Below are 26,122 nucleotides of genomic sequence, written 5' to 3'. Positions count from 1 at the left end.
TGCTGCAAAATCTTGGCTGTCGCGTGTTGCCAGGCTTCAAACCATCTATAAACATTCGCTCTGCACCTGAGAAAAGAAAGTACCTAGGTACCTGCTTAAGTGCTAATGTCAACAGTAACCAGTTTTACACCATCTAACCCTCCTCCCTCAATTAACACCTAAAAATCTCAACATACTTAGTTTCCCATCATACTAATACACTGAAATTTCACGAATTTTCGAACCCACCGTCTCGTTTCCTCCCAACTCTCGGATACCGAGATCGAAAACTTCAGATGAATCCGTAATTCCCACCAAATACTTACGCGTTTCTCCTCATACTATCGATAAAATCAACATCTAGATATTGAAATGGATACACCCCGAATACCAGCCTCGTTCCCAAAGACACCTACATCGGTCCGTCCTCGAGGATTCCGGGACCACAGTGACCAACGTTCGCGAAGTTTGTCAAATCTAAAACCAAACACGCAGGACATACCAGTGCGCGTACCACAGGATACGTTAAAGCCGAATACCTCGTCTGTGCCTTACATACCTGTTAGCGTGATAGATGCTCCTACGCAGAGACTCTATGCCTGTTCAATCTTTCTCTTGATACAAGCATATAAAATCTACGAGATCGGGAGGTTATATTCAACGGATGATGACTCGGTGTCGGAGCTATGGCTGATCCTCAAATGGGTGGCTGTAGATGGGGTATTCTTACGTTTATTGCCCTTGCTTCGGGTCCCTTGGCTCACTTTCAGCACGTACGCCACGGTTATGCAAATTGTTTTTATGTCGATGATTAATATATTCTTTTGCTTGCGGTACCAGGTACGGACTCCATCTCTTGTTATAAAATTTCGGCTATTGACTTTAGTAGGATGCTCTGGCTCTCTTTGCCTTGTCAATTTGGAAACGTTAGTACCTGATTGAATCACTTGCTTGAGATTTCCTTGGACGCGGCCTTAATTTTTAATTTTTTGCAGATTTCTTCAGCCACGAAATCAGTCTTTCTGAGGGACGTGTAAGGGCCAAAAGCGTTCTTGCCAAATCCCCCATCCTAGGGAAGCACACAGTGCATTATCTTCCAGAAGGGTACAACCCATTTCCATGTTGAATTTGGCTCAAGCTAATATGTTTGACATGTGTCTAATCAAGGTCAGCTATGCTGAACCCTTCGAACTTCGAACTCTGTTATAACGGCCTCAAGAAAGATGGAACGACCCTGCCAATAATGGTAAACTCTTCGACACCAGCCTTGATCCAGCTAACTGTCCGAAATTTTGAGAATATCGAGCCTATTACTATCAACATAACGCAAAAAGAAATCAAAAAACTTCTCAAATCAACAGCGACCAAACCTGGAGATCCAAAAATCCACCATATTCACTATCCAATCAAGTATCCGGGGTTATATCGGCTTGAGAAGGTGATTGACGTAACACAATTGGTAGTAAGGGTCCGGAAGGCCGAGCTTCTCGTCGCAGCTTGCCCTTCTGCGTCTTTTGCTGGTGCGCAAAGTGCCACACCCTCCTTGGACAGGTGTAAGGGAGAGCTATCAGACCTTACTCTGGAGGTTGTAGGACTTCCTCCCCTGCAGGTCCGATACGGCCGCTCCATAAACAAAGATGAAAAGGATGTTACAATACAGAGCATCAGTCCAATCGGGTACAATTCTCCTCTTCTTCGCTTTCAGGGTGGGAATTTGGGGCAAAGGTCCCTTTTAGACCAAGACCTAAGATGGGCAAGTCCTCAGAAAGTTTCGATACCACTCAATGAATCATTGGCCTCACAAGGCGCGTGGAGTTATGTGATCGAAGAAGTAACAGACGGAGTCGGCAACACCATCAAGTATGACGTTCGCGGGCCAGGGCCGGAATCTCTACTCCACAGAAGCTTCGATGTACACGAACGTCCCCTGGTCAAATACCTTGGCTGTTCACCCCAACAACCGCTTATGGTGGCACGTGGACAAAAAGGGGCTCTCCCAATTGAAATCAGCAGAGCTGCGGAGTCCGCACCGTATGAAGTGAGCTACTCGTTTCAGCCGCACATTGCTCCCAACGGAGAAGCAAGCCCTGAGCAAAATGCAGAGCTAAGGAGCGCTATATTGAAAACCTCCGGCCAGCTCGTAACTGTCTCGGCCCCCGGGCTTTACACTTTAAAATCGATATCGAGCCGCTTCTGTATGGGTGAAGTCCTAGAGCCTTCAAACTGTCTATTTTTAACACCACCTGATCCGGGTTTATCTATATCCTTCGACAAAATCGTGGACAGGTGTGCGGGGTCTTCAATCGGACTAACCGTTGACATGGATCTTACGGGCACGCCGCCGTTCACTGTTTACTACCGAACATTGAAGGATAAACATGACGTAACCGTCAATACAATTCGAGTTACAGGGACTCGACATCAATTGCGGCTTACTCCTTCCGCGGCTGGGCACTATACCTATGAATTCTATTCCATGAATGACGAAGTTTATAAGGATGTCAAACTAGATTTCAAAAAGCTTAGTGTTAACCAAAGGATCATTCCGATGGCCGGTGCAAAATTCTCACCATCATCGACTAGCCGACGGTGCTGCATTGGAGAAGCCGCCACGTTTACTGTTGACATGCAAGGATCCGGGCCCTGGAATCTTGAGTATGAGCTCATTCACGGTGGTAAAAGGACGAAGTTCCAAAGCTCCAATATTACAACGAGTCCGCATCTCATAACGACGCCAAAACTCGTTTCGGGGGGTGATTATTCTCTTGTGTTAACTACTATACAGGATTCGCATGGTTGTAAAGTTTTTTTGGGAAGCGAGGCACAGATCGATGTTCGACGACAACGCCCCTCCGCATCGTTCGCGGAGATAGATGGAAGTCGCGTGGTAAATACCTTGGAGGCCGAGAGTGTATCGCTGCCTCTTCGTCTAGTCGGGGAGAAGGTATGTTTACTCCTGCAAACCCGAAGGTACTTGAGCATTCTAATGGTTGCAGCCTTTCCGGATTAAATATCGCTTCACAGATGAGAGCGGGAGGGAGTCAGAATATGACATCATCGCCAAGGATTTCAATAGCCATCTCCCGGCAACTAAGCGTGGCCACTATCAATTGCTTGCTATCAATGATGCCATCTGCCCTGGATCCGTCGTTGAAGCCGCAAGTATCTTCAATATTGACTGGATTCCGAGACCATTCGCGCGGGTTGTTCAGAGCACGTCCACCAAGATGAAAGACGACATATACCTTAGAAATTCTATCTGCGAAGGGGATGAAGATGCCATAGAATTAAGTCTTGATGGTAAGCTATGCTGCAATAATTTAAATATATGATTTACTAAGCTGGTGATATAGGACTTCCTCCTTTTGTTGCTTCTTTTGAACAATATTGGGCAAGTGAAAAAGGAGAGCCGAAGCCCACCAAGCTAATTGATATCAAAGCTGGAACGATCCGCTCCAGCATTCGGATGGATACTTCTAAGCCGGGGAAATATAAGTACGTGCTCAAGAATATCTCTGACCGCTCGTATGTGCAACCTGCGCCACCATCATCGCCCTTGTCTATAGAACAAACGGTTCACGCACGTCCATCGGCTAAGTTTCGGGCCCCAGGCAAAGTGCACAAGTATTGCCTAGAGACCGGGACTGGAGACGACACAATTCCGGTTATCCTCGAAGGCGTGGCTCCGTTCTTCCTCTCTATTGGAGTCAAGCACTATTCAACGGGGAAAGAGGAGATTGTCAATATCCCAAACATTGACTCAACGAATTATGTATTTCGTGTTCCTCGTCATGCCTTGACACTAGGCGGACATGTTGTCCGAATACATAAAATACGCGACTCTAGGGGATGCTCACAAAAATACGGCTCTGACCTCCCTTACGTTAGCGTTTCGGTTGCCGAACCCCCTTCCATAACATCATTAGACTCTAAGCCCTACTATTGTGTCGGTGACAGGATTAACTACTCCTTGGCTGGGTCGCCGCCGTTTACCCTAGAATATACTTTTTCCGGGAAAAAAGAAAAAATAACAACATCCTCAATATTCCAAAGAATTGCGGAACGCCCCGGGACCCTCACCTTCGATAAGATTAAGGACTCCGCGAGCGATTGTCAGGTTGACGTCAACATAACTAAAGTTGTCCATGGTATACCTAGCGTCCGCGTTAGTGAGGGCTCACAAGTTACTGAAGGTATTCATGAAGGAGAACATGTCGAGATCCATTTCCAGCTCGATGGCTCGCCGCCTTTTACGTTCACGTAAGTTTTATTCATTTCTACTTCCTAGTTGACATGGCTGACATTGTGTCGATTCATAGTTACATCAGAAGCGAAATTCCTAAGAAAGGTGCTAAGCCGAAAATCCTCGAAATGCACACTCAGACCACCGAGGAATATAAGCATACTATCATAGCCTCGTTAGAGGGCACATACGAGGTGGTGTCGATACACGATCGCTACTGTGGGTATGCTTCTCCAAAAGCCCACGAGCACACGAAGCAACCCGACTACAAAGTTTAGAAGCAAATTGCCAGCCCCTCGTAGTATAAAATTCTCGATTTCAGGACTTTTAAAAGTTTAGCGTGTAATATATTGCATTTTTTGTTATTATTATAATACTTTCCTTGCCAAGGCATGCATTTTGAGAACTGGGCCTAGTCGGAGATCTTTATGTGTATTCTCTCCACTAGGCCAAGACCAAGTTCCATTATTAAACCCAATACAGCCGTTTTGTTGAGCGTCTAAACACAGTTAGCTTTGTCAGAATTCTATAACAATCCGCCCTATATCTCGGGTGAACATACCCCGCATTTAATTGTCAGGCTGGCCGAATCTTGCAGATGCGATACAACTAATTCCTTCCTAGTTTTCCACAGTCCTCCAATGGTCAAGCTGTCTTCTGATGGGAATAAAAGAATGTATTCTTCAGTTTGAACCTATTCAACTCTAGTTATTTGAATGATCTCCAATGGGTGCTTTCTCTCAATAATACCTTGAGCTCTCCTATAAATTCTTGACAAAGGAGTAATGGTCCATATTTTTTCGGGAGTGCAGACACATTGCTATAACACTCAACGGGTTCGTGTGGATTTAACTTCCGCTTTAATATTATCACAAAATCGAAAAATGACATATCTGGTTCGAACACAGCCTTCGAAAGCGGGAATATTAGGGGCTTTCCTAACGGGTACGGGGTAGACTAAGGAAACTCACCTGAAACGGCGTTGAGGGGCTCAAAAGTCTGTTATGCGTTTCCCGCGCAAGTTGCGTCATTCGAGTTGCGACTAAAAGTGGGATAGGGTAACGTATCCAATCAACCTTTCCGCCTTCGCTGGGTAGAACAATCGACAAGCAGGCTTCACTATTTTGGTTAGTGTGTTGATATGCCCCAAACTCCTTTAGGATGCATGCTCTTTCATCATCAGCAAAATGGCGCAAGACCTCAACCTCTAGCGGCGCTCTCCGCCAATCCCAATGAGAAATTCGAGCCATAACTCGTCTAAAGCTACAGTATGTACTGCCCGGAATTGACGCTGGTGTGTATTGGCTAAAAACAACTGTGGTGAACAGTTCCAAGATGTCTTCGCTGAAAAAGAAGGCTAGATGATGTGATTGAAACCACTTTTTAAGAACCCTAACACTTGAAGAGAAATATTGGTGCTGGGAGCATCTTTGAATGGTCCTTGCTCGTGAGTGTAAGGTGTTGTTCTGGTGGATAGGGCCTTGGCTTAGTATACCTAGGCTCGGATCGGGCGGTAGGTTCAGACTGACACCCCTCGGGGGGTTTTCCAAGGCATGTATTAATCGAAATCGGAAAAGATATTGGCGTTTTGTGAGAATATCCAAGAAACATATGTTATGTAACCTGTTTGTAGTAGCGATACCAACACGAACTGTGAGAACGTTTTTGGTCGCTTCAAGCTCAGCCCTGAGCTTAAGAAGGAGCCCAAACTCACTCCGACTCCTCTGTTCCGGGTCTGTTGGCCACATAGAAGAGCCCTCGAGTTCTAACTCCCCTTCTAATGGCGGCCCAAGATGCCTGGAACACGGGAAGGGTGGCTTGACCGAGGTGGAACTAAGGGATGGTGAAACTCCTGATATCTTCTTAAACCCTAACGGGAAATCTTTGATCTGGCGTATGGTATTTGCGACCATTTGAAACTCGGAAGCTGCTGTCTCATAACTGTCGCTAGCGGGCCAAACCAAAGGCGGGGATGTCAGGTATATATCGGACTCAAGTCCCTGTAATATAGGCGGCTGAGTTGTTGGGAAGGAAGCAGTCAATTTTCGATGCAAAAAGCTCAGTATTTGCTCAGTGGGCGGTAGGCTCGGATCCCATCTAACTGTTTCCATCACTCGCCCATCCTTGAACCGCCTAAGTTCTGCTTTATCTTCCCAAAACTCGCGAAAGTCGACAGTTTTAGCCGCATCTTGTACCTCGGGTCCATAGTCCAAAACACGTGTGCACCTCTTTTCATCGAGCGTGATAAACATAGTTAATACATATTTGTCGTGGTATTGCCGTTCTCGATCCGATGCGTCCTCTAGCTGCCTAGGGTGTGGCTTCGGGGTTGAGAAGGTGATCATCCTAAATCTATCGGTAAGACCTTTTGAGAATAGGTCGTAACAATAATCGTTTATATAATGCTTGAGATTCCATCGCTTGACGGTTTCGGGGAGTATTTCTCCAAACTGGATCAAATCTATTGGGAGGCTATAATCACATCGAGTAAGTAACGAAAGGATGAGCAATAGGATCTAGTGGAATACCTCATCGTAATGTCTGCAATATTATAGAGGGAGTTCTCAAATACCCTTTGAAGCTGAGCCCGTGGGGAAATTCCTAGCTTGTCGAGGGATATCACGGCGAGGGAGTGTTTTACAAGCTGAAGAAAATTGCTCCGAATTATTAGTACATCAGTATGTCTGAGTTCGAGGAGGAGGATTGCACACCGCCAGGGAGGACCAACGGCTCATTTTAGAGAATATATTATAGTCAGTCTGCTCTCGATGGAGAACTGGAATGTTCAATTCAGGGTGAATTTTTCTAGTCGCGATAAGGTTTAAGACTGATTTGAACATTTGAAACGCATCAGAAGATGCAGAGTATCGAGAAGCAGTCTGTGGGGTCGTCGTTGTTTCCACGAGGTGGCATTGTAACATTGCCCATTCTTTCTCGCCGAATCCACCATCAAGCAAGTGGCTTGAAAAGCCTAGGCGGGAAAGCCACACCCCACCAAGAATGAGTGATTCTTTGAATCCTTCGTTGGAAGCAGTGTATTGTTGTATTATGTCCAACGCCACTAGATGATATGCATCGGCTATTATGGAGGAGTTGTACATCGGGGTTGGCACGCCGCTTTGCCTATCGGCCCTACAAGTGTCGGGCAAAAGTTTATCCAATGGGAATAAATTAAGCGATATCGCCGGTATTAAACGAATTTTGCACCTTGCTTTAAATGTTTTGGTGATTAGAAGGATCCCAATCCGAGGGCCACAATTACGGGAAGAGAAGCTTACAGGAGAAACAATCTATTAGGATGATGGGACGAAGTTCATCCCCATCCAAGAAGTCTGAGAGAAACGAGTAGCCTGAGGTCCGTTGAGCAGTCTTCAAGGCTAGTAAGAGATATGAGAGGTATATGACTCGTTTTCGATGGTATCGGTACTCGAGGTAGTCCCTTGGGTGAAATGTTGCCTTGTAAATGGATAGTGGATTAGCCCAGCTGAAGAAGTTATAGTGCAATCCGAGTGTTAGTATACCGAAGGCACCTGGATGATTAAATCAACCGAAATATCACCATGTTCCGACTTGCGAAGCATTTTATGGCCCACGCCCCATTCTACTTCAACCCGGTCTGGAGGGGAGAGGCAAATTCCAAGGTCGCGTATGCAATCGCCGCATTCTGGGTAGGGAATATGTACCCCTCTGCTATGAAACTTAGTATCGGCGTCCCGTATCTAGAGCGGGAGCACAATTAGTCTAACTTGGCGAAATATTTTTTCTGTTGGGTTCAGGAAACTGATTACCGAAACAAATCTAGCCTCTTTGATGTCGATCAAAACCTGCTTAACATCCTCGACGACTCGAGTGATTTGAGAGATTTCCTCAGCGTTGCATTTTTGAAGCCTTATGAGGTCGGCTACTTCCTTCTGAGAGCTTCGTTGTAGTGGAGACAAGGGTAGTTTGGGCGCGTCTTTAGAACCGAGAGAATCGAAAAGTTTCCGCTTTTTGGGATTGTTAGATTGTAAGTTAGGTGGCATATTTGACTCGAGACCGGTTTTTTAATCCGTTGATACTGATATATTGATGGAGTCCACGTGGTGTTAAAATTTTAGAAAAAAAAACGAATACGATACGTATTCTGCTACGCTATGCTGCGATGACAAAACTCGGTGCAAAGGGACAGGAAGAGAAAATTGGGTAGAAAAATTACAACATGCTGTTTCAGTCAACACTGAGGTCCCGAATTTCCTTTTTGGGCCATTGCTTGCCAAGTCTGCGACAGCCTGACTAGATTTGTTTCTTTTGCCGAAATCGCAGTGCTGTTCTCCGATTTTAACTAATGCTTGATCCCTGAACCTTGTTGCAAGGACTCTGCCTATACAGAGCTGCAGAGTAAAGGCACCCACTTATTATGTAAGCCCCTAACTCAAGATTGTTTGTATGTACTTATTTTTGGTTGGGCCTAGGTAAGTAAGCATTTCTATTTTATAAATTTTAAAATTGAAGGAAATTATATTGAGTTACGACACCCCAGAACCTTTCCGAAGTTTTGCGAGAAATTTAGACCCTACGTCTCGGCTGGGCTATAGCTATAGGCTTCATGGTTTTTGACGGTAAATGGGAGCCTGAGATGAATTCCGTCCCAGGTGCTGAGCTAGGGGAAGCCATCCCCAGCAATACTGAGCATGTATGTTATTGAAGCTCCTCCGTTCTATTATAGTACCTCGAGTTCCTGACGTTTTTGGTCCATTTTAGGCAATTAGTGTTTCTCTCCCTACATGGCGATCAAATGTTGGCTATGAGGAGAATGAGAACTGGGTCGTTAGCAAAATGCAGAGCGGATACCCTCGGTACGACCCCCGTTCTTTTCCTTTGCACTCAATTGCGGGACAGTCTTGCAGTTGGTGTTCCCAGCACTTAACATAGTTGTGGAAATTTATTGTATTCCTGAACTTAGGTTCTTCATACACCCGGAAATAATCGCCCTCGAGAAGTCTATTTCCGATACCCATAGCAAAGCCAAGGAGCGATGCATATTGTTCCCCTCAGCGGTTGTTGCCTCGGCTTGTAGGAGCTTCGTGATTTCACGGCTTCGACAATCTGAGAATAGCGTTCAAGTATCCGATCAAGAAATTCGCATTATTTTCTTATCGTCTTCTCAAGTGCAAAATACACTTCATCCTCAGGCCGACGTATGGGCCATTTTCTTGCCAGAATCATTCTATCCCACTGCAAGGGAATTCTGGCAACATACGGGAGAGGGCATCTCGAGTCGGCGAGCAGTGTACATCCATAAAGCACTTCGAGAAGGAAATTTGTCAGTAATAAAACAGTCAATTGACTCTCCGTGTGACAACAATCCACTACATCGCGGCCCATCGCGATACTCAAAGCATTGTGGGGGGAATGCTTCTATTGGAACCAACTCACGAAAACAACGTAATGCCTCCGGTTCCGACGGAATATCGACTAATGATTTTGTAGAAATGCGCTACGGCCGTAATCTCGAGGCTGACGCAGTTCAGCAAGCCAAGCTCGCAATAAAACAGCGGATCTCGGGGAGCATGGTCACAGATTGTGATTCAACTGGTCGAACCTCCACTCAGGGCAGAGTTCAAAAAATCTCACCTGAAGATGTCTTCCTTTTCCCGACCGGGATGAGCGCTATATACAATGCACACCGACTTCTTCGCACTTTGTTCGGCCCGAGCACGATGGTTGAATTCGGGTAGGTCAATACTCTAGTGAAATCACGAACCTCTGTCTAACTAAGAGTTTATTAATAGATTCCCTTACTTGGATACCCTTAAAGTCCTGGAGAAGTTCGGTGATGGCTGTTTGTTCTTAGGCAATGGGAACGATTCTGACCTAGACGAATTGGAGCGGGTTATCGACGACGGCAAACAGATATCGGCTTTGTTCTGCGAGTTTCCATCCAACCCTCTGCTAAGATCACCGAATTTGAAACGCCTTCGCGCCCTAGCTTCTCGACATCGATTTGTCATTGTTGTAGACGAAACAATCGGCAATTTTGTTAATGTTGATGTTCTTCCTTATGCCGACATACTTGTTAGCAGCCTCACCAAGGTTTTTAGTGGCGACAGCAATGTCATGGGTGGGAGGTACGTTCGTAATTAAGGATGTAGCCCCTATAAGAGTGCCTTAACTAATGAATATATGTTCTAGCTGTGTGATCAACCCGGAGATGCCGTTCTATCAAGATATCTCACTATTAGCTGCAAAGATGTTTGAGGATAATTATTGGGGTGAGGATGCGATATTTATGGAGCGGAACAGTCGAGATTTCGCCTCTCGAGTTTTGAGGATCAACCAAAATGCAGAGGCATTGGCCGAGCTGTTTCTTAAATGGCCTACAATTAGTGAAGCGCCCATACTCGTACAAAACAGAGCCCTAGAGACTAACATGGAAAACAACACCAGTAAAACGCGTCTATTACCCTAAACATGACGAGTCCCGGGCTTATTATGACGATTGTAAGTACACAGATGGTGGTTATGGAGGCCTTCTCTCTATTACTTTTCATTCCACGGAGCTTGCGATTAGATTTTACGACACAATAAAAACGGCAAAGGGGCCGAGCCTTGGGACAAATTTTACCTTGACATCGCCGTACGCTCTCCTTGCGCACTACAAGGAACTTAATTGGGTGAATACCTAGTTCTTAGCCCGCACCTGCGCACAAGCCTGGCTGCTAATGACCTTTCAATAGATTGCTCAATACGGCGTCGAAAGCCACCTTATCCGCATCAGTGTTGGTTTGGAGGGAAAAACTACTCTCTTATACATGTTCGAACAAGCGCTTTTAGATGTAGCATCATTTAAGAATTCGAATTAGTATAAATTGCAATAGGTCCCACCTTGTATTCGAATGATTTATTCTTTTATATGCTAAAATAATGATGTTGGTCAACGAGCGCTTGTGGCATTGATGCGTGCTCGGCGCTGTAGCAGATCCTTACGCCGGTGTATCATAGTAAATACAGTATCATTGCGGTGTAAGTAGATACCAAAGGTATTTGCGAACTGCGCAAGAAAGGGGTGGTTGTACCAGAGTATTGCAGCGACGGGTAGTACTGGCTAACGGTAGTCCCGCAAGAGTACAATGCATCCCATCTAGCTATACCAGCCTTCCTTCCTTTCTTTATTTTTATTATCTTGAATTGATTAATCATTGAGGATTGGATTGGAAATGGTATGGGAGGATATTAGGCGTTATGGGAGCTTGGGAGGATGCTTTCTGTCCCATGCCCATTGTCATTACGGCGTCCATAGCTTTGATGGTGGCCATAGCCCCTCTGTGACCCTCTACCCCCCCGGAAGCTTTGCCCCGTAGAATGGTTTCCTCGTGTCTTGTTGTGTCTTACGGCTTGAGGCTGCGCGGGGTGGGGGCCACTACGTGCATCTGGACGGTTTGTGTTTTGAGAGATCGGATTAGTAGTAGCGGGTGATGGCGCTGAACGTATTGAGCTTTGGGCTGCTGGTGGACGAGGGATACTCTCTGGTGAATCATAGACATACAATTTTTTGTCTATCTGAGCTGGTATAGGCTGGATTTCGGTCCCGAGTTCCTGTTCTATCTTGTAGAGATTAAATCTAGGGGGAAACAGAAGGGCATAATTAAGTCAGCCTCAGAAATTTTAACATAATTCCAAAAAATTAAAATTGACATAGTTTCGGAACCAAAGTCAACAAATTAGCCACGGGTGGATCTTACCTGTCGTCCCAATTGATGAGGTTTATGGCAAGACCGAGGTGACCGAAGCGGCCCGAACGACCAATTCGATGGAGGTATGTTTCCGCATTCTTCGGGAAATCAAAGTTGATAACAACATTGACAGCTTGGATATCGATGCCTCGGGTTAGGAGATCTGAACAGACTAGATTGCGACAGACCCCGTTTCGAAAATCGTGAAATACGCGGTTCCTGTGGTTTTGGAGCATTTTCGCATGGCTATAGAAGCAGGAGTACCCGAGCTCTGTGATCTTCTTGGCGAGCAGCTCGACTCGGTTTGTAGAATTACAGAATATTATTGATTGATTGATTTGGAGCTATGCGAGAATGTTAGGACTGAAGGATATGTCACGATTCTAGAATGCTCTTAGATGATACCTTCGAAAACAAGGTGTTCAGGCAGTGGACCTTTTGCTTCTCCTCGACAAATGCATAGTATTGAGTAACTCCGCGAAGAGTCAACTCATCCATGAGATTGATCTCGTAGGGTTGTTTCAGGTGTTTGTCCTACAATACGATTAGTTGTGTCCTTCACAGCCTTTTGAATTTAGTGCTAGCGATGTTCGAATCTAAACTGGCTTTGAAGGCGAAAAAAAGAAGGAAAAAAGAAAGAATCCAAGACTGACCATGAAACTTTTGACGACCAAGGGGAAAGTAGCGGAGAAGAGCATTATTTGGCGATCGCTTGGGAAATATGCCAAGAGCTGTTCGATTATGGGGGTGAACTCAGGGCTGAGTAGTTTGTCCGCCTCATCCATGATGAAGGTTGGGCATTCGCTGAAGTCTGCAACGCCTTTCCCAGCCAAATCTAAAATTCTTCCAGGGGTACCGACGAGGACGTGAACAGCCTCGTTTAAACGTATGATGTCATCCTTCAACACTGTTCCACCTGTCGTAACCATCACGTTGATTCCGAGATGTTTACCCAAAGTCTTGCAGACTTGCGATGTTTGTAGAGCAAGCTCCCGGGTTGGCACTAAGATGAGGGCTTGTGTCTTAGGACTCTTTGAGTTTACCCTTTCCAGGGCTGGAATAACGAACGCCGCCGTTTTCCCTGTACCATTTTTAGCGCGGGCGAGAATATCCCGTCCCGTCAATGCGACCGGTATGGTTTCTTCCTGGATTGGAGAGGGTTTCTCAAAGCCTGCTTCGAATATGCCCATGAGGAGTTCTCGCTTGATGTAAAGTTCTTCAAAGTCAAGTCCCTTCGTCGCTGTCACATCCTGTTGATGCATTAGAATTTAGGTTTCCCAGGCTTATGGGGATAGCCGATTTTTATCGAGGAGTGGGCTGCCAACGTACTTCAGTTTGAGGACGAAGATCCTTGACAGGTGCCGTTAGCTGAGCTCGCCAATCGGCATCACTAGAAGGGAAATTAGCAAACGATATACATGGTGACATAGAGACTCAATAGTGTAATTCCCACCTTAAAGTTGTAGATTCGAGTTTTTCTGATAACGAAGACGCCATTTCTAAATTACGGGATGTGTCGGGAGGGAGAAAGGGGGAAGAGGAGGAGGGGTTTGTAATAGGTTGATGGACCAAGAAGGGAGATATTCAGGAAAATGAGGGATCGCTAAACGCCAAAAAAGAAAAGGGCTACGGGCAGCTAGTCCTCTAGATAGGTGTAAAGGCTGTCTTTTGTAATAAGGGACTAGAAAGTTTTGGATGTGAAACCAAGGTCTGGAGGCGATTTTCAGGAAAATCAAGGGATGATGTTGGTATTGCGGTTACTTTAGTAAGTATGCAAGCACTTTTGTACGGCTCCGTTCAACTTTCCGGGTCCTATACAAAGCGTAGGCTCCAGTAAGAAGGGGGAAGAATACGGAGATTGAGTGAAGGGGCGACTGCGTAGTAGACAGCCTGAATTGATATTTTATTGTTGAATTGCGCGTGTCCTGCGAGGAGGAATGATGGTTTGATACGAAGTCTGGGCGGATATCGTTTCAGTATACAAGTGTAGAGATCCTAAGTAAAGCTTGTTGTGGGCAAGTTTGCAGAGGAAGTACAGTAATAGAAGAATTTGATAGTGTGCTTGAAGCAGTGTAAACGTGATGGCAGGTTGTTGGTTCTCGATGGAGGGGATGAAGGTGGATGATGGAGAGAAAGGGGAAGAAGAGGAGGGGAGTGGGAGATGGAAACTAGGATTTGAAAATTAAGCCAACAGCGAAACGGGAGGAGGAGGAGGATGATGATGAGGATGAGGAGGAAGACGAGGAGAGTAGTGGTAGTCGATAAATGTGGGGGAGCTGAAGCAACGATTGGAGATTTTGATTAGTGGAGGTCGTTGATGTTGGCGAATGTTTTGTTGGTGATGTTGGTGATGTGATGTTGGCGATGTTGGCGATGTTGGCGGGTGGATGGACGGTATTATGATATTTCTAGGTGTTGAGTTGGAAGGGGTGATGATGTGTGGTGTGTGGCGTACATGTGGAGCGGTGTGTGGTGTGTGGTGTGTGGTGTGTGTGATGGTTTGACGGTGAAGCGTCAGAGATTGGCCTTTTTTGTGGGGGATATATAGGTATACTGTACCAGTAGTAGGTACTTAGATATATAAAGGTCCTTCCAATAAATTGATCCTTATCTGAACACCTAGTAGGTACCTAGGTACTAATCATCTTTCAGCTACTAAGTACTTAGGTAGCTATAGGTACTCAGCTACTAGTAATTAACAAATGTCATTGCCATTGTCATTAGCTAGTATGTATTACTAGCCCACGAGTACGGCACAAGACGTGGTTCGTGTGCATTTTTTTATTCTCCAACACTTTTTTATGCCTCGAAAATTTCTGAATCGGAAAAAACTCATCCCACTGCACTGCACTGCACTCTTCCCAACCGGTATATCACACGAAATTTAAGATACCTACAAAGATTGAAGTGTTTAGTATTTAACGGTATTGTTTTTTCTGACTGCATGATGCTTATTCTTTCTCTCATCCAGTGCTAATTAATGCTTTTCTAGATCTACTATCGGTTTTACGAATTTTCCTACAGCCCATCATGATCACGATGACCCGGCCTTATCTCGCCCTTGGTCGTGCTATGCGATTGGCCACCATTAGTAGAGGTACTAGCATCGCCGCACGACCATTCTCAGTTCTACGCCAAATCCCCCGAAGACATCTCGCACCAGTTTTCCTAGCGAACCGGGTCCCCGCGCGATTGTTCTCGTCTACTTCCATATCTTCAAGGCCCTCGGGCACAGGTAACTTGGCCCGGTTAATATAGCCCTATTCTTTAACTAAACACGGATGATACCATAGTGGATGAAGAGCTGTTCGCAAAACTTCAACATGAGATAAATGTTGAAACCGAACTGGGTGAACACGAACAGATCCCCGAAAACCTCAAGGAGTTCTTAGAGACTTCCCAATTTAAGGTCCGTAAGCCATCGGTATCTCTTAGAGACAATCCATGCTGTTCTTGTAATTTCATCTTGGTGACTTGGACTAACACCAGTAAATAGTTAAATGATAAGGATGGTATGGAAGAGGTTGAGTTGATTCGGAGGTTTGGTGACGAAACGTAAGGAAGAAACCCCCCCACCTTACTTTGATTGAATCTTGGGAGCCAGAGTTAAAATCCAGGCATCAGCGTTCGTGTCATTTTCTCAATTGCAGACCTAAATGCCATTGATGAAAAACTCGATGACCCTTCTTTGTATGACCAAGAAGACCTCCCTGAGACAGGTGAACTAGAGGCTTCTGCGAAGCGAGGTGCCAGCACAGAGACAAGACCTACAGACGAAGATGAACCGGAATATGAGGAGGCAAGCGAGCCGGCTTACCCTGCTCGCTTGAACATTACCATTGAGAAGGTATGTTTTTCGGTCCACGGGAGTTCAAATTCTGCGAGCTCCTTTTTGTTTGATGTGCGAGGCCTTGTATAGCGCCATTCTAATCATCTCACGGTTTTAAGTCTACCTCTGGGGCCTTGCAAGTTGAAGCTATTGCACAAGACGGGATGATCATTGTTGAAAATGTTCATTACCACCCTTCTGTAGAGTTAGCAACAGCTCAAACAGCAGAAGCTGATTGGGAGAGAAGAGGTCGTTATGTTGGGCCCCCCTTCGGAAATTTGGATGAAGATCTACAGGTTCTACTTGAACGTTATTTGGACGAAAGGGGTATCAATACTGCCCTTGCTCTGTTTGTCCCAGACTATATTGACTACAAAGAGCAGAAAGAATATGTCTCTTGGCTGAAAAGTATGTACCCTTTTTTCAACACCCCGTAGCTTTCAGATAAATTAACAGGTCACACGTAGATGTGAAAACATTCGTCCAGGCATAGGTGTTGCTAGCGTAGTTGCAAATACGGGTTGCATTGTTTAAATATTCGGTTTTTTCTCAGTCTCTCCTCAGGATAGAGCTACGTATAGGGGAAAGGTCTTGCGGGTTGGTATCTCAGTAATGGTTTCGGAGACCTCGGCTTGGTACATCTTGTTCCGATGCTTCATCGCTTCAGGCCACGGTGATTTCAAATATCAAGGGAAACTCAGCTGGTGGATTTTGTGTATATATAGGGCGCTGGGCTTCAAACACCAACGCTGTCAACTGTAACTGTAAACCAAGAAAAAAATAAGAAGAGGAGAAGAGAAGAAGAATAAGAAGAAGAGAGATCTCCTGTCTTAAATTATAGTAGCTAGCGCAATTTTATCTGCCTCTAAGCCTCAAGATCCGAGCTAGCTTAACATCAAAGTACTAGATGCGGTCCAGTCCTCAATCTCAAATCTGGTGTTGAGTTCGTGTTGTCCATGTTGGAAGGGCTGAACATCGGAAGTACTTCCGCCTCTACATGTTTTCGGGGGTTTAAGCACGAATCCCCTGTTTTATTGTCCAGCCGCTTCTTCCGGCACATTTCTATACCTCAGTAGGTATTTCTGAGCACAAGTTGTTTAGTGCCGAGACTGTAGGTATTTATCCATCCCGAAAATCTTCCAAATATCAACAATGTGAGGTCAAATGCGATTCCTGTTGAGCGATGACTATACCCAGCTGATTAACTCCCGAACACTTGAGTTTAGCTCCTACAATAAACCCACGCAGGATGTTGGTCTCTCTTACTGTTGGCAAGGTCGACGCCGGTCTAGCTATACTTCTCACAAAAGACAAGCGACTTATTGAGTTTCCTTCTGTTCTTCTTCCACCTGGTGTCTCGAGCGGCAGCATAATCGATATTCAAGTTTCCCGCAATAATCGAGCTGAAGACGCGGCACGTCAAGCATTCGAGACCCTGCAAAACGAAATATTCTCGCTGTTTGGACAGAGGTCCCCTTCAAAGCCTGTCTTAAGAATCCGAAATGCCACACAGACATCCGTGGTTTTGGAATGGGATCCTATCGATCTTGCAACAGCATCTCTAAGATCTCTGTCGCTCTACAGGAACAATTCCAAAGCTGGCAACATACCAAATCCAACTACACACCACTCTACTAAGATATCAGGACTTGCGGTGGATACTGAATATTCCTTTCACTTGGTATTGCGGACTTCAGCAGGCACATACGCAAGCGAGAAAGTCACAACAAGAACGCATAAAATGACCGATTTGTCCGGTATCACAATATGCCCAGGAGTTATGTCTCCTTCTGAGAAGGAAAGGCTTAAAATAGTTATTGAACGGATAGGAGCTAAACCACTCCAGGATCATGTGAGAATTGATACGACTCATTTTGTTTGCACCGAGGGTCGTGGGCACGGTTGGGAGAGGGCGCAAGAAATGAATATTCCTATCGTTCGACCGGAGTGGCTTGAGGCTTGTGAGCATGAAGGGCGGATAGTAGGTGTGCGAACATATTATCTTGGTGCAGATTCCGCCCTTAGAACCCAAAGAGCCCGACCAGTATCACATGCCCTGCCGCAAAGCGGAGCGGGACAGGGCCCACCTGGTGATAGGCGTGATTCAGTCACTGATACAAACACGAGCAAGTCTGCACACCAAGTGACCAACCCCACTGGATCCCCGCCAGAAGTTGAAGGTGCTACCACAGCAGTTGAGAAAGAGCCGTCGCCGCCTCAAGACAGCGAGCAACTCCCGATGGAGGACGGCCGCAGTGACGCACCCCCCGTGACGCCCCCGGGAACGGCGTGTGAAGCTATAGCAGCGGACCGAGATGGAAATAATGGCCACCACCCACAAGATGATGCAGATTTTACATCCGTTCCATTGTGATTGTGGGGGCATTGGATGCGGTATATACAATCGAGCCAAACGTTTAGAATCTAGACCAAATTGAAAACACCATGATCCCTTCACCCGGATCTCAAAATTTTGCTAATCGAGCTTGAAAAAAAAAAAAAAAACACCTGATGCATATTGATCTAAACAGCGCTTCCAAACAATTTATTTTGTCTCACATGTAATTTGGCTTTCGTGAAACTTTTAAGAAGCAGGATAGGAGTACAAAACAAAAGATGGAGAATGGAGTTACGAGACTAGGACCTAGCGCCGAACTTGGATCCGCGTTTGGTTACGCTGAGGATCAGGCATTCTACACAAATACAGGGTGTTAGCTGAGTTATAGCCATTGCTAATTGTGGATAAATACATACCTCACTATTCGAACATCTGCAGTTTCATCTATCCCCTTAGTACTAACGTCCTAAATCCGATGTTAAACGTACTTCTCTATACAGACGGGAACTGATAAGACCAACCTGGGGCGTGATGAGAATAAACTGCTTCCCGACTGAGTTGCGAGCCGCCTTGATCTAGTAAAATGTTAGAAATAGGGGAATCAAGAAGGGAAAGGAAAAACCGAAAGGCAATTCCTCCGGGGAGGTTTCAAACTGACAATTAAGCCCATTGATACCCCTCTATTTACCGCATCCATAAAAACATCACTGAATATGTATTAGAAATGTAAATTATTTTGTAATAGGGTACACTTACAACTCGTCCAGGCAACGGAACGGCGAACCCATAGCTTCCCATAGCGCCAAGAGTAAACATATTTGTGAGAAGGACTTTTCTCCACCGGAGAGTGTCTTGGTATTACGTTGGGTATCTGTCGCCTGCTGGCTGGGTTGGACCTATCAAAATTGTCAGTATACCAAAAGGATAACTGAAACGTGAGGGGCAGATCATACTCTTAGCTGAAGGATACCTTTCTTATGGTCGAATGCGAGTTTCCCATCGAATTCTCTTTCGCTCATCAGGAAGCGAAACTGATACCTTGATTGAACACTGATGTATTTTCGGAAATAGCCCCATCGTTCCATACGTTCCTCAAATGTTTGTTGCAAAGCTTGGTGGACCTTCTCCAAGTCGGTCACTTCTTCCCTTGCCGCCTTATATTTTTCAGTCTTCTTCCTGTAATCCTTCGCGATACTTTCAGTTGAAGCCCCGATCCTGGCGTCCTTTTTTCGAATTTCTGCCTCTAATTGGTTCAGTCGAGTCTCAATTTTTTTGGTCGTATCATCTGCGCCAAGTCTAACTTCAGCTCCAACTTTTTGCGCTTCCACTATTTGGCCTCCTAGGTGTTCTTCCGCTTTCTCCGCTGAGTTCGACAGCTCTGATATTTCTGCGTCTTGAATTTCAATTTTTCGAAGTATCTCAGCGCTTTTAAGAACTGACACCTCTTTTCGCTGGATAGCACGGGTATGAATGTTTTGGAGGCTATCAGCATGAGTTTCAAACTCATCAATCTTTGCGCTAAGATCTTTCATCTCGACGTCAAGCCCAGTTTGTATTCTAGAAAGTCGTTGTTTTTCGGCTAAGTTGTCATTGTGCTGTCCTATGGAAATCCCGTAGGCGTGTTTTTGAGTCTGTTGACAAAGTGTCAGCGAGTGATTCCTCGTGCCGCGCAGTCTAGTTTGTTAATACCTCGACAGCCGCTTCCAGACGAATAAGTTCTGTATTGCTGTTGTCCTGCTCTAGTTTTTGTGTTATATCCTCAATCTGGTCGTCGATTCTCTGGATTTCGGTTTTGTTTCTTTGCTTGTGATTCTAGGAAAGCCATTCTGGTTAGTCACTTGCTCCACCAGTGTAGAAGGACTGTACGCACTCTACGCTCAATAAAGCTATCCTGATAAGCAGATATCGCATCTTTTAGCTCCGTATATTTGCTACGGGCTTCAACTAGTTCCGAATCTTTCACAGCAATGCTTGCTTCTGCAAACCTATTGCATCGAGTCAGATCAGCCTTTCTTTGAGTTATCACAATTGCTTACTTGATTTGTTCCTCAACGCTGGTTGCCATCCGAGGTGCCTGGGTCCATCCAATGATGGGATCTACCCCTCCAGAACCTTGACTATTCGTAAAAGTTAGTCTTGGAATAGTAAATGCAGAAGGGCTGAAGCACCTACCCCATTTTGATATTGAAGCCATTCCCTCGTTTATTCTTGTTGATTGAATAGCAGAACCTAACATTTTCGGGAGATTTTTCCATAATCCTCCTCCCTTCCATGTGATCCTCAACAAGAATAGTTTGCTCAACCTGGTTAATCATTACGAGGGTTTTTTTTACCTCCTCATTGTCGATCTAGTCAGTGTTAGCTAAGTAGGGACCGAACATAAGTCAAGCGCGGGTTTACCACCTCTAATGCCCTTAGGACTGTAAGGTATTCGGATGAAGGTTCCTTTAACTGGAAAGAAGCCCGGCTTGTATAATATACGGTGTTGGCACTAGAACGCAGGGAACATTAGCATCTAAATTAAACAGGAGGATGGAGTCACTTACCACTTATATTCCCGCGTAAGACCCATCAGGCGGTCTTTATCTTCAAGGCTTGAGGTGATAAAGCCAGTCAACACCCGCCCTAATTGGCGTTCAACTATAGACGACCATCTTTTATCTTTTAGTTTAACAAACAGCCCAATCGGGCCAATAGGCTTCTCAGCTCTCCATGAAGTGCTACCAATAGCCTCAAGGAGCTTAGGTATGTTTTGTCCGTATAGATTGAGGTTTCCAGAGTGACTGGATGTCAGCTGCTTCAATGCATCTTTAGCGCCGCTAACGCTAGCCTCCTTTTTCTGGACCTTATCACGAAGTTCATCGAGCTTCGCTTTGTTTTCACGGTTGGTATTCTGCTCAACAGTGATATTCTCATTTAGGTCATTAATTTCAAGTTCAAGCCTCCCCCTTTCCTCCAAAAGACGTCCCTTCTCCTCGACTAGACTGGTCAGTTTGCCGTTATCTGCGTCAGCTAATCTTTGTTTTTCTGTGTCGACATCATGCTGCGCCTTCTCTAAATTTCTTTTGGCTGTTTTCAGTTGATCGTAAATAGATCGTTCCTCCAACTATATTGATATTAGAATACTGTACGAATGATAGAAACGACATGGTTGTGAACCTGAATTTGCTCAAAACTTTTGCGATTACTTAGCAGGCGGCCTTCCAACTCCTTCTTCTCGTCTTTGAGGGGATTTATTGAATCGGATGAGTTCTCCACCGCTTCAAGCGCTTGCGAAACCTTTTGATCCCAGGTCTTAACGGTAATGTTCGCATTCTCAAGCTCCATGTTTAATTCCTCTTTCGTGCGTTGGCTATCGGAGAGCTTCTTATTTGCTGTCTCGAGACACTATTGCTCCACACGGCTGAGTTAGTAACTTAGGACCATTCCCATTTCATGGCATGCAGGTCTAACCAATTTTGATTCAGAAACCTGTGCCCATGCATGCGTTAATAGCAATTTGTTAACATTATTACGCAGGTCGTCTGTTTGTTGCACAAGCTTGAACTTCTTCTCGGCCGCTTCTTTATCTTCCTTTAACTCCCTTATATCCTCAGCCTTACTTTCTAAGACACCATCGATTTGTGCTTGCTGTGACTTAAGGGCTTGGTAAAGAGCATAGAGATCATCGAGTTGGACGCCTTTCATGAAGAATTTATATTTGTCTTCGTCGGTAGAATTGCTCAAGAACTGCCTTGCGAGATCTTGGGATAGAACAGTCATTGGGTTATCGACCTGCAAAGACATATAGTCGATGATGTCCGAGAGCTCCTTCTTGGCTGTGGATACGACCTTACCAGACTTTGCCTTGATTTTGTAGGAAGTAACGCCATCACGATTAAATGTACGTTGTATAATGATAGTTTCACCATAAACGTCTTTTCTAAACCCGTCTCCACGGTTCCGAAGGTGAACCTCGACAACAGCCATGTGTTCACCCTCTTTGATAAAGCTCTTGACATTGCCCCCCCGGTTAGTTACGGCCGCTTTCGCCCCAAGGCAGAGAGTAAGAGCCGTGAGAACGGCACTTTTCCCACTTCCGTTCTGACCCACGACAAAGTTCATGAAGGGTCCAAATTTCATCTCCAAGCAGGGATGACACTTAGAAGAGGGGGTTTGACGTTAGTGGTTGTTAATACTGGATGTGAAAGCCGCAAGACACGAACCATAAAGTTTTCGAGTCGTATCAATTCGATCGTTCCGTAGTCTGCGGGCTCATTCCCCCTCGGGACTGTATTGTTTGCAGCCATAAGCTGGGATTGTTCAAAGTACAAAGCTTCTTCATCGGAATCTATATCAGCATTATCTTCTTCGAGATTTGCGTTAGACCCTGTGGTTTTGCGTTTCTTGTTGAACTATTCACCTGGTTTCAGCATTTCAGTTCTACAAAATTTATGTAGGAATAGTGGACAAACCTGGATACCATCACCTGTGAAACCTTGTAGGTCTAACGCTGTCTCCGATTGGGTTTTCGATCTCGGTCGTTTAGCGAACATATTTTTTCTTGTTATTTGAAATGTATTTTGTCTATTGGCTCTTAAAATTATCCAAATTGTTAGTTAGTAGTGTTGGGTTGTTGATTGAAAAGCCTAGAAAAGGTTTGTGAGGAGCCCTTGATAACAATATATAGGTTGAGGGCTGAAGGTCAGGGTTGTTATATCCTTAAGCTTTCAGACAAGGCGTGGACTCCGTGTTGTCTAGTCTACGAGACCGGACAAGGCTAGGTTAGATGAAATTGACTGATGATAGTGTGAAATTCGGTGTATTGGCCTGGGCTAGAGGGTTTTTTGTTTCTTGGGTAGGCATATAATATAAGGTGTAGTATATATAGCAGGTGGGTACCTCTTAGTTACCAGGTAAGTAAGTAGGTACCTAGGTAAGTGCTCAGGTAATATACCTCTAGCTATATGCATATACACAGATACATATAAGTAAGTACTTAGATATCTATACTTATATATATGGTATATTTAAGCTCATATACTTACGTTAAAGGGGCCCGAAGAAAGTTGTGGGCAATTTGGAGTTGGGGAGTTCAGATGCTGCTTAAATATACTTTGAGCATGGCAGATGATGATGGATGATGATGATGATCAAAGATCTAGATCTTGTGCAGCTGTGTGACATTTAAATGGATTCTTTGCTTGTCCTTAGGTTTGTTTTAGTAGGAAGTAATGCAATATCACGTGATTACCAGATATAGCAATTCTTGTGTTGTTTCACTGGTGAGAACGCGTTAGCCTCGCAGCCGAAAGTAGGAGGGTTGTGCGGTATTCTATCAACGCGACGACGCGACAACACTTCTACTCTAACACGAGGTGCTTGATCGGTCTTGTAACCAGTGCCTAATAGGAGTGCCAGTATTATCCCTACACCACATCGGATTCAACTTCCCACCTGCACTAGCTCCCCGATATTTACCTGCCTACCCAGGTACTTAGTAGCTATATACCTATCTCAGGACCTAATTTGTTATTCGGATGGGGAGAATGTTGGTCCCATCTACGCACATGCAACGAGAGACCATTGCCATATAGCTTCGAGCCCAAGAAGGGGAGAAAAAAAACCCCCCAAGGACCAAAATACTGACAATTTCCTACATCATGGGGATCAGTGGCCTTCTTCCCTTCCTTAAATCTATCCAACAGCCTACACATATAAAAAAGTGGAAGGGCAAAAGGGTCGCCGTAGATGCTTATGGATGGCTCCATCGTGGAATTATATCGTGCGCCGTTGATCTCGCCCTTGACAAACCAACTACAAGGTACGTGCTTAAGTAGCCCCGTCAACATATCGCCAATGCTATTCTCATTCTAACTACCTATATACTTAAATCATTTTTAGATATGTCGACTACGCCATGCATAGGGTGCGAATGCTTCAACATTATGGAGTTACCCCTTACCTTGTGTTCGATGGTGACTATTTACCGGGCAAAAAAGGGACAGAGCTTGATCGTGAAAAGTAAGAACGCTGTAAACATGAGCATCTCGGACTTTAAGATACTAAACTCCCTTGGTACCTAGGCGGCGGAAGTCTTCTCGAGAAACAGGACTAGAATTACTTCGTCTCGGGCGAGCATCACAGGCCCAGTCAGAGTTACAGAAATCGATCGATGTCACACCTCTTATGGCACGGCGCCTTATCGATGAGCTTAAGAAGGCGAATATACCATACATCGTTGCACCCTACGAAGCTGACGCACAGATGGCTTACCTCGAACGTATCGGCGAAGTTTCTGCAATACTTTCCGAAGACTCGGACCTGCTCGTCTTCGGGGCGAAATGTCTGCTCACAAAACTAGGCCAATACGGCGAGTGCATTGCCATACATCGGTCAGATTTCCCCGGAGTATCCGGGGCTAGTATGGCTGGTTGGTCGGATTCAGAGTTCTGCAGGATGGCCGTCCTGAGCGGCTGTGACTATCTTGGGAATATACCCAAAATGGGCATAAAAACTGCCTACAAATTTGTTCGGAGGTACAAGTCAGCCGATAAGGTATAGTTTTTGCCATCTATTCCTTACGGATTCCTCAAACTAAATTAAAACGGGGCTTTAGATCGTTAGGGCAATCCGTATGGACGGTTCCTTCGCCGTTCCTGCCTCCTACGAAAAGGACTTCATCGCTGCAGAAATGACCTTCAAGTACCAGCGAGTCTATTGTCCACTTTCGTGTCAATTAATATCTTGCAATGGTGACATGACCCTACCAGATGATGTAGGGGCCGAGCAAGAGCGGAATTTTGGGGGGTGCGTCCTAGGAGTTCGAATACGACAAAAAACCATGTGCTGATAAAGTTCGTGTCAACATTAGCATATACGACGCAGAAACCGCATGTAAAGTTGCATCTGGAGAACTTGACCCCATCACTAAACTTGAGCTTGAGCTTGGGCCGGCTCTAATGTCTATCCCTCCTCCTCCTCCCTCCAAGGCACGTATATCTCTCTAAAGTAATGGTAATCATATCGCGCTAATGCCGAATTAAACAGCAAAAGCCGCGCATCACGAGCTTTTTCGGTAGGTTCACTCTGCCCCTGATTTTAAGGAGGGCAATTAATTAATACTTATCTTTCTATCGCTATAGCTCCGCGTGCAGCCTTAGCGGAAATCACCAGTTCCCGTAACAACCTCGCTTCGTCTCGGGAACCCACCAGCGCAAACACCCACAAAACGAGTCTAAAGCAAGCCGTAACGCCAAAAGTTCTCCTGGGAGCGGAGAAAAAGAAACGTAGGTTTTGTACGGAGGTCGAGAACGACAATACCCAGGATATAGATTATAGCCCATTCTTCACAAAACCATCAAAGTCCGTTAAGACACTCGCGAAAGATACCATCTCCAAACCAACAAACCTTTTCAGTCTTAAGAAGAATAGGACTGAAAGTCTCTTGAAATCGCCAGATTCTAGCTTTCAATCTATGTTACGAACCAGGAGCGCAAATAGAGTAGTCCGTCTTCGAACCAAAGCTCCAGTCGGAGCGCCACCCGAGCCAAAATCTGATGGAAGCCCCCCCTTCAAGATGATTTCTCTCGCGTCCTTCCGCTTTGGAGCAGACACCTCAAGTGGTAGTTTGGGTGCGCATCCGTCTACTGCTAACCCGGAGGACAAAGAAAACCGGTATCTTGTCCACTGAGACCGAATTGAGTATCTCGTCAGATTACCAACGGAGGCGGTTCTTCTTAGTAGACGAATATAGACCCGAACCCAGAACTTTGATGACACGATGGCATGTGGAGGCGACATTATCCAAGACGTTCAGCACCCGTCTAACAACTAGACTATCCAAGACGTAGCGCTAAGAATCTGGGGAGCTTTTAGTAAAACTAGTTTTACATTCAGCCTAATTTTCTCTACAACTCGGGTTTACATTAGCAGGCGTTATCTTACCTTCTTTTCTGTTGCGTAAAAATAATAATAATAGTATTAGGTACATCGTTGTCTCGTACCCAGACCTAGAAGGGGAAATCACAAGGATCTACAGG

The 26,122-nt window shown here is 45.2% G+C and overlaps 10 protein-coding genes across 10 annotated transcripts; 6 read left to right on the top strand and 4 right to left on the bottom strand.

The window, feature by feature from the left end:
- Positions 1-1,153: 1,153 nt before the first annotated feature.
- AOL_s00007g578 (uncharacterized protein) lies at positions 1,154-4,500 on the top strand (the record flags this gene model as incomplete). The annotated part of the gene is made up of 4 exons (XM_011120478.1): positions 1,154-2,923; positions 2,976-3,279; positions 3,333-4,239; positions 4,299-4,500. 4 exons carry the CDS (start codon positions 1,154-1,156, stop codon positions 4,498-4,500), a joined length of 3,183 nt encoding a protein of 1,060 aa, XP_011118780.1.
- A 134-nt stretch (positions 4,501-4,634) lies between these two features.
- AOL_s00007g577 (uncharacterized protein) lies at positions 4,635-5,253 on the bottom strand (the record flags this gene model as incomplete). Its single annotated transcript, XM_011120477.1, has 4 exons — positions 4,635-4,721; positions 4,785-4,916; positions 4,973-5,131; positions 5,194-5,253. The coding sequence occupies 4 exons, from the start codon at positions 5,251-5,253 to the stop codon at positions 4,635-4,637; spliced, it is 438 nt and encodes a 145-aa protein (XP_011118779.1).
- A 361-nt stretch (positions 5,254-5,614) lies between these two features.
- AOL_s00007g576 (uncharacterized protein) lies at positions 5,615-7,323 on the bottom strand (the record flags this gene model as incomplete). Its single annotated transcript, XM_011120476.1, has 4 exons — positions 5,615-5,688; positions 5,718-6,694; positions 6,751-6,866; positions 6,934-7,323. 4 exons carry the CDS (start codon positions 7,321-7,323, stop codon positions 5,615-5,617), a joined length of 1,557 nt encoding a protein of 518 aa, XP_011118778.1.
- A 459-nt stretch (positions 7,324-7,782) lies between these two features.
- AOL_s00007g575 (uncharacterized protein) lies at positions 7,783-8,151 on the top strand (the record flags this gene model as incomplete). Its single annotated transcript, XM_011120475.1, has 2 exons — positions 7,783-7,937; positions 8,025-8,151. The coding sequence occupies 2 exons, from the start codon at positions 7,783-7,785 to the stop codon at positions 8,149-8,151; spliced, it is 282 nt and encodes a 93-aa protein (XP_011118777.1).
- A 656-nt stretch (positions 8,152-8,807) lies between these two features.
- Positions 8,808-11,064, top strand: AOL_s00007g574 (uncharacterized protein; the record flags this gene model as incomplete). Its single annotated transcript, XM_011120474.1, has 7 exons — positions 8,808-8,894; positions 8,963-9,057; positions 9,165-9,935; positions 9,994-10,329; positions 10,394-10,587; positions 10,649-10,875; positions 10,939-11,064. 7 exons carry the CDS (start codon positions 8,808-8,810, stop codon positions 11,062-11,064), a joined length of 1,836 nt encoding a protein of 611 aa, XP_011118776.1.
- Positions 11,065-11,434: 370 nt separating this feature from the next.
- Positions 11,435-13,431, bottom strand: AOL_s00007g573 (uncharacterized protein; the record flags this gene model as incomplete). Its single annotated transcript, XM_011120473.1, has 6 exons — positions 11,435-11,822; positions 11,944-12,278; positions 12,340-12,468; positions 12,588-13,184; positions 13,264-13,324; positions 13,388-13,431. The coding sequence occupies 6 exons, from the start codon at positions 13,429-13,431 to the stop codon at positions 11,435-11,437; spliced, it is 1,554 nt and encodes a 517-aa protein (XP_011118775.1).
- Positions 13,432-14,964: 1,533 nt separating this feature from the next.
- Positions 14,965-16,256, top strand: AOL_s00007g572 (uncharacterized protein; the record flags this gene model as incomplete). The annotated part of the gene is made up of 6 exons (XM_011120472.1): positions 14,965-15,169; positions 15,228-15,343; positions 15,431-15,489; positions 15,559-15,781; positions 15,883-16,171; positions 16,231-16,256. The coding sequence occupies 6 exons, from the start codon at positions 14,965-14,967 to the stop codon at positions 16,254-16,256; spliced, it is 918 nt and encodes a 305-aa protein (XP_011118774.1).
- A 756-nt stretch (positions 16,257-17,012) lies between these two features.
- AOL_s00007g571 (uncharacterized protein) lies at positions 17,013-18,137 on the top strand (the record flags this gene model as incomplete). Its single annotated transcript, XM_011120471.1, has 1 exon — positions 17,013-18,137. One exon carries the CDS (start codon positions 17,013-17,015, stop codon positions 18,135-18,137), a length of 1,125 nt encoding a protein of 374 aa, XP_011118773.1.
- Positions 18,138-18,407: 270 nt separating this feature from the next.
- On the bottom strand, positions 18,408-22,636 carry AOL_s00007g570 (uncharacterized protein; the record flags this gene model as incomplete). The annotated part of the gene is made up of 16 exons (XM_011120470.1): positions 18,408-18,456; positions 18,518-18,567; positions 18,623-18,676; positions 18,790-18,808; positions 18,858-18,997; positions 19,055-19,732; positions 19,791-19,913; positions 19,972-20,086; positions 20,138-20,218; positions 20,274-20,449; positions 20,502-20,592; positions 20,648-21,207; positions 21,261-21,488; positions 21,555-22,241; positions 22,307-22,495; positions 22,556-22,636. 16 exons carry the CDS (start codon positions 22,634-22,636, stop codon positions 18,408-18,410), a joined length of 3,321 nt encoding a protein of 1,106 aa, XP_011118772.1.
- A 1,107-nt stretch (positions 22,637-23,743) lies between these two features.
- On the top strand, positions 23,744-25,773 carry AOL_s00007g569 (uncharacterized protein; the record flags this gene model as incomplete). The annotated part of the gene is made up of 6 exons (XM_011120469.1): positions 23,744-23,904; positions 23,985-24,104; positions 24,167-24,638; positions 24,700-24,890; positions 24,955-25,076; positions 25,226-25,773. 6 exons carry the CDS (start codon positions 23,744-23,746, stop codon positions 25,771-25,773), a joined length of 1,614 nt encoding a protein of 537 aa, XP_011118771.1.
- Positions 25,774-26,122: the final 349 nt, after the last annotated feature.

Source organism: Orbilia oligospora (assembly GCF_000225545.1).
Source record: "Orbilia oligospora ATCC 24927 unplaced genomic scaffold scaffold00007, whole genome shotgun sequence".
Lineage (NCBI taxonomy): Eukaryota > Fungi > Ascomycota > Orbiliomycetes > Orbiliales > Orbiliaceae > Orbilia > Orbilia oligospora.
This window is presented reverse-complemented; position numbering and strand designations above follow the sequence as displayed.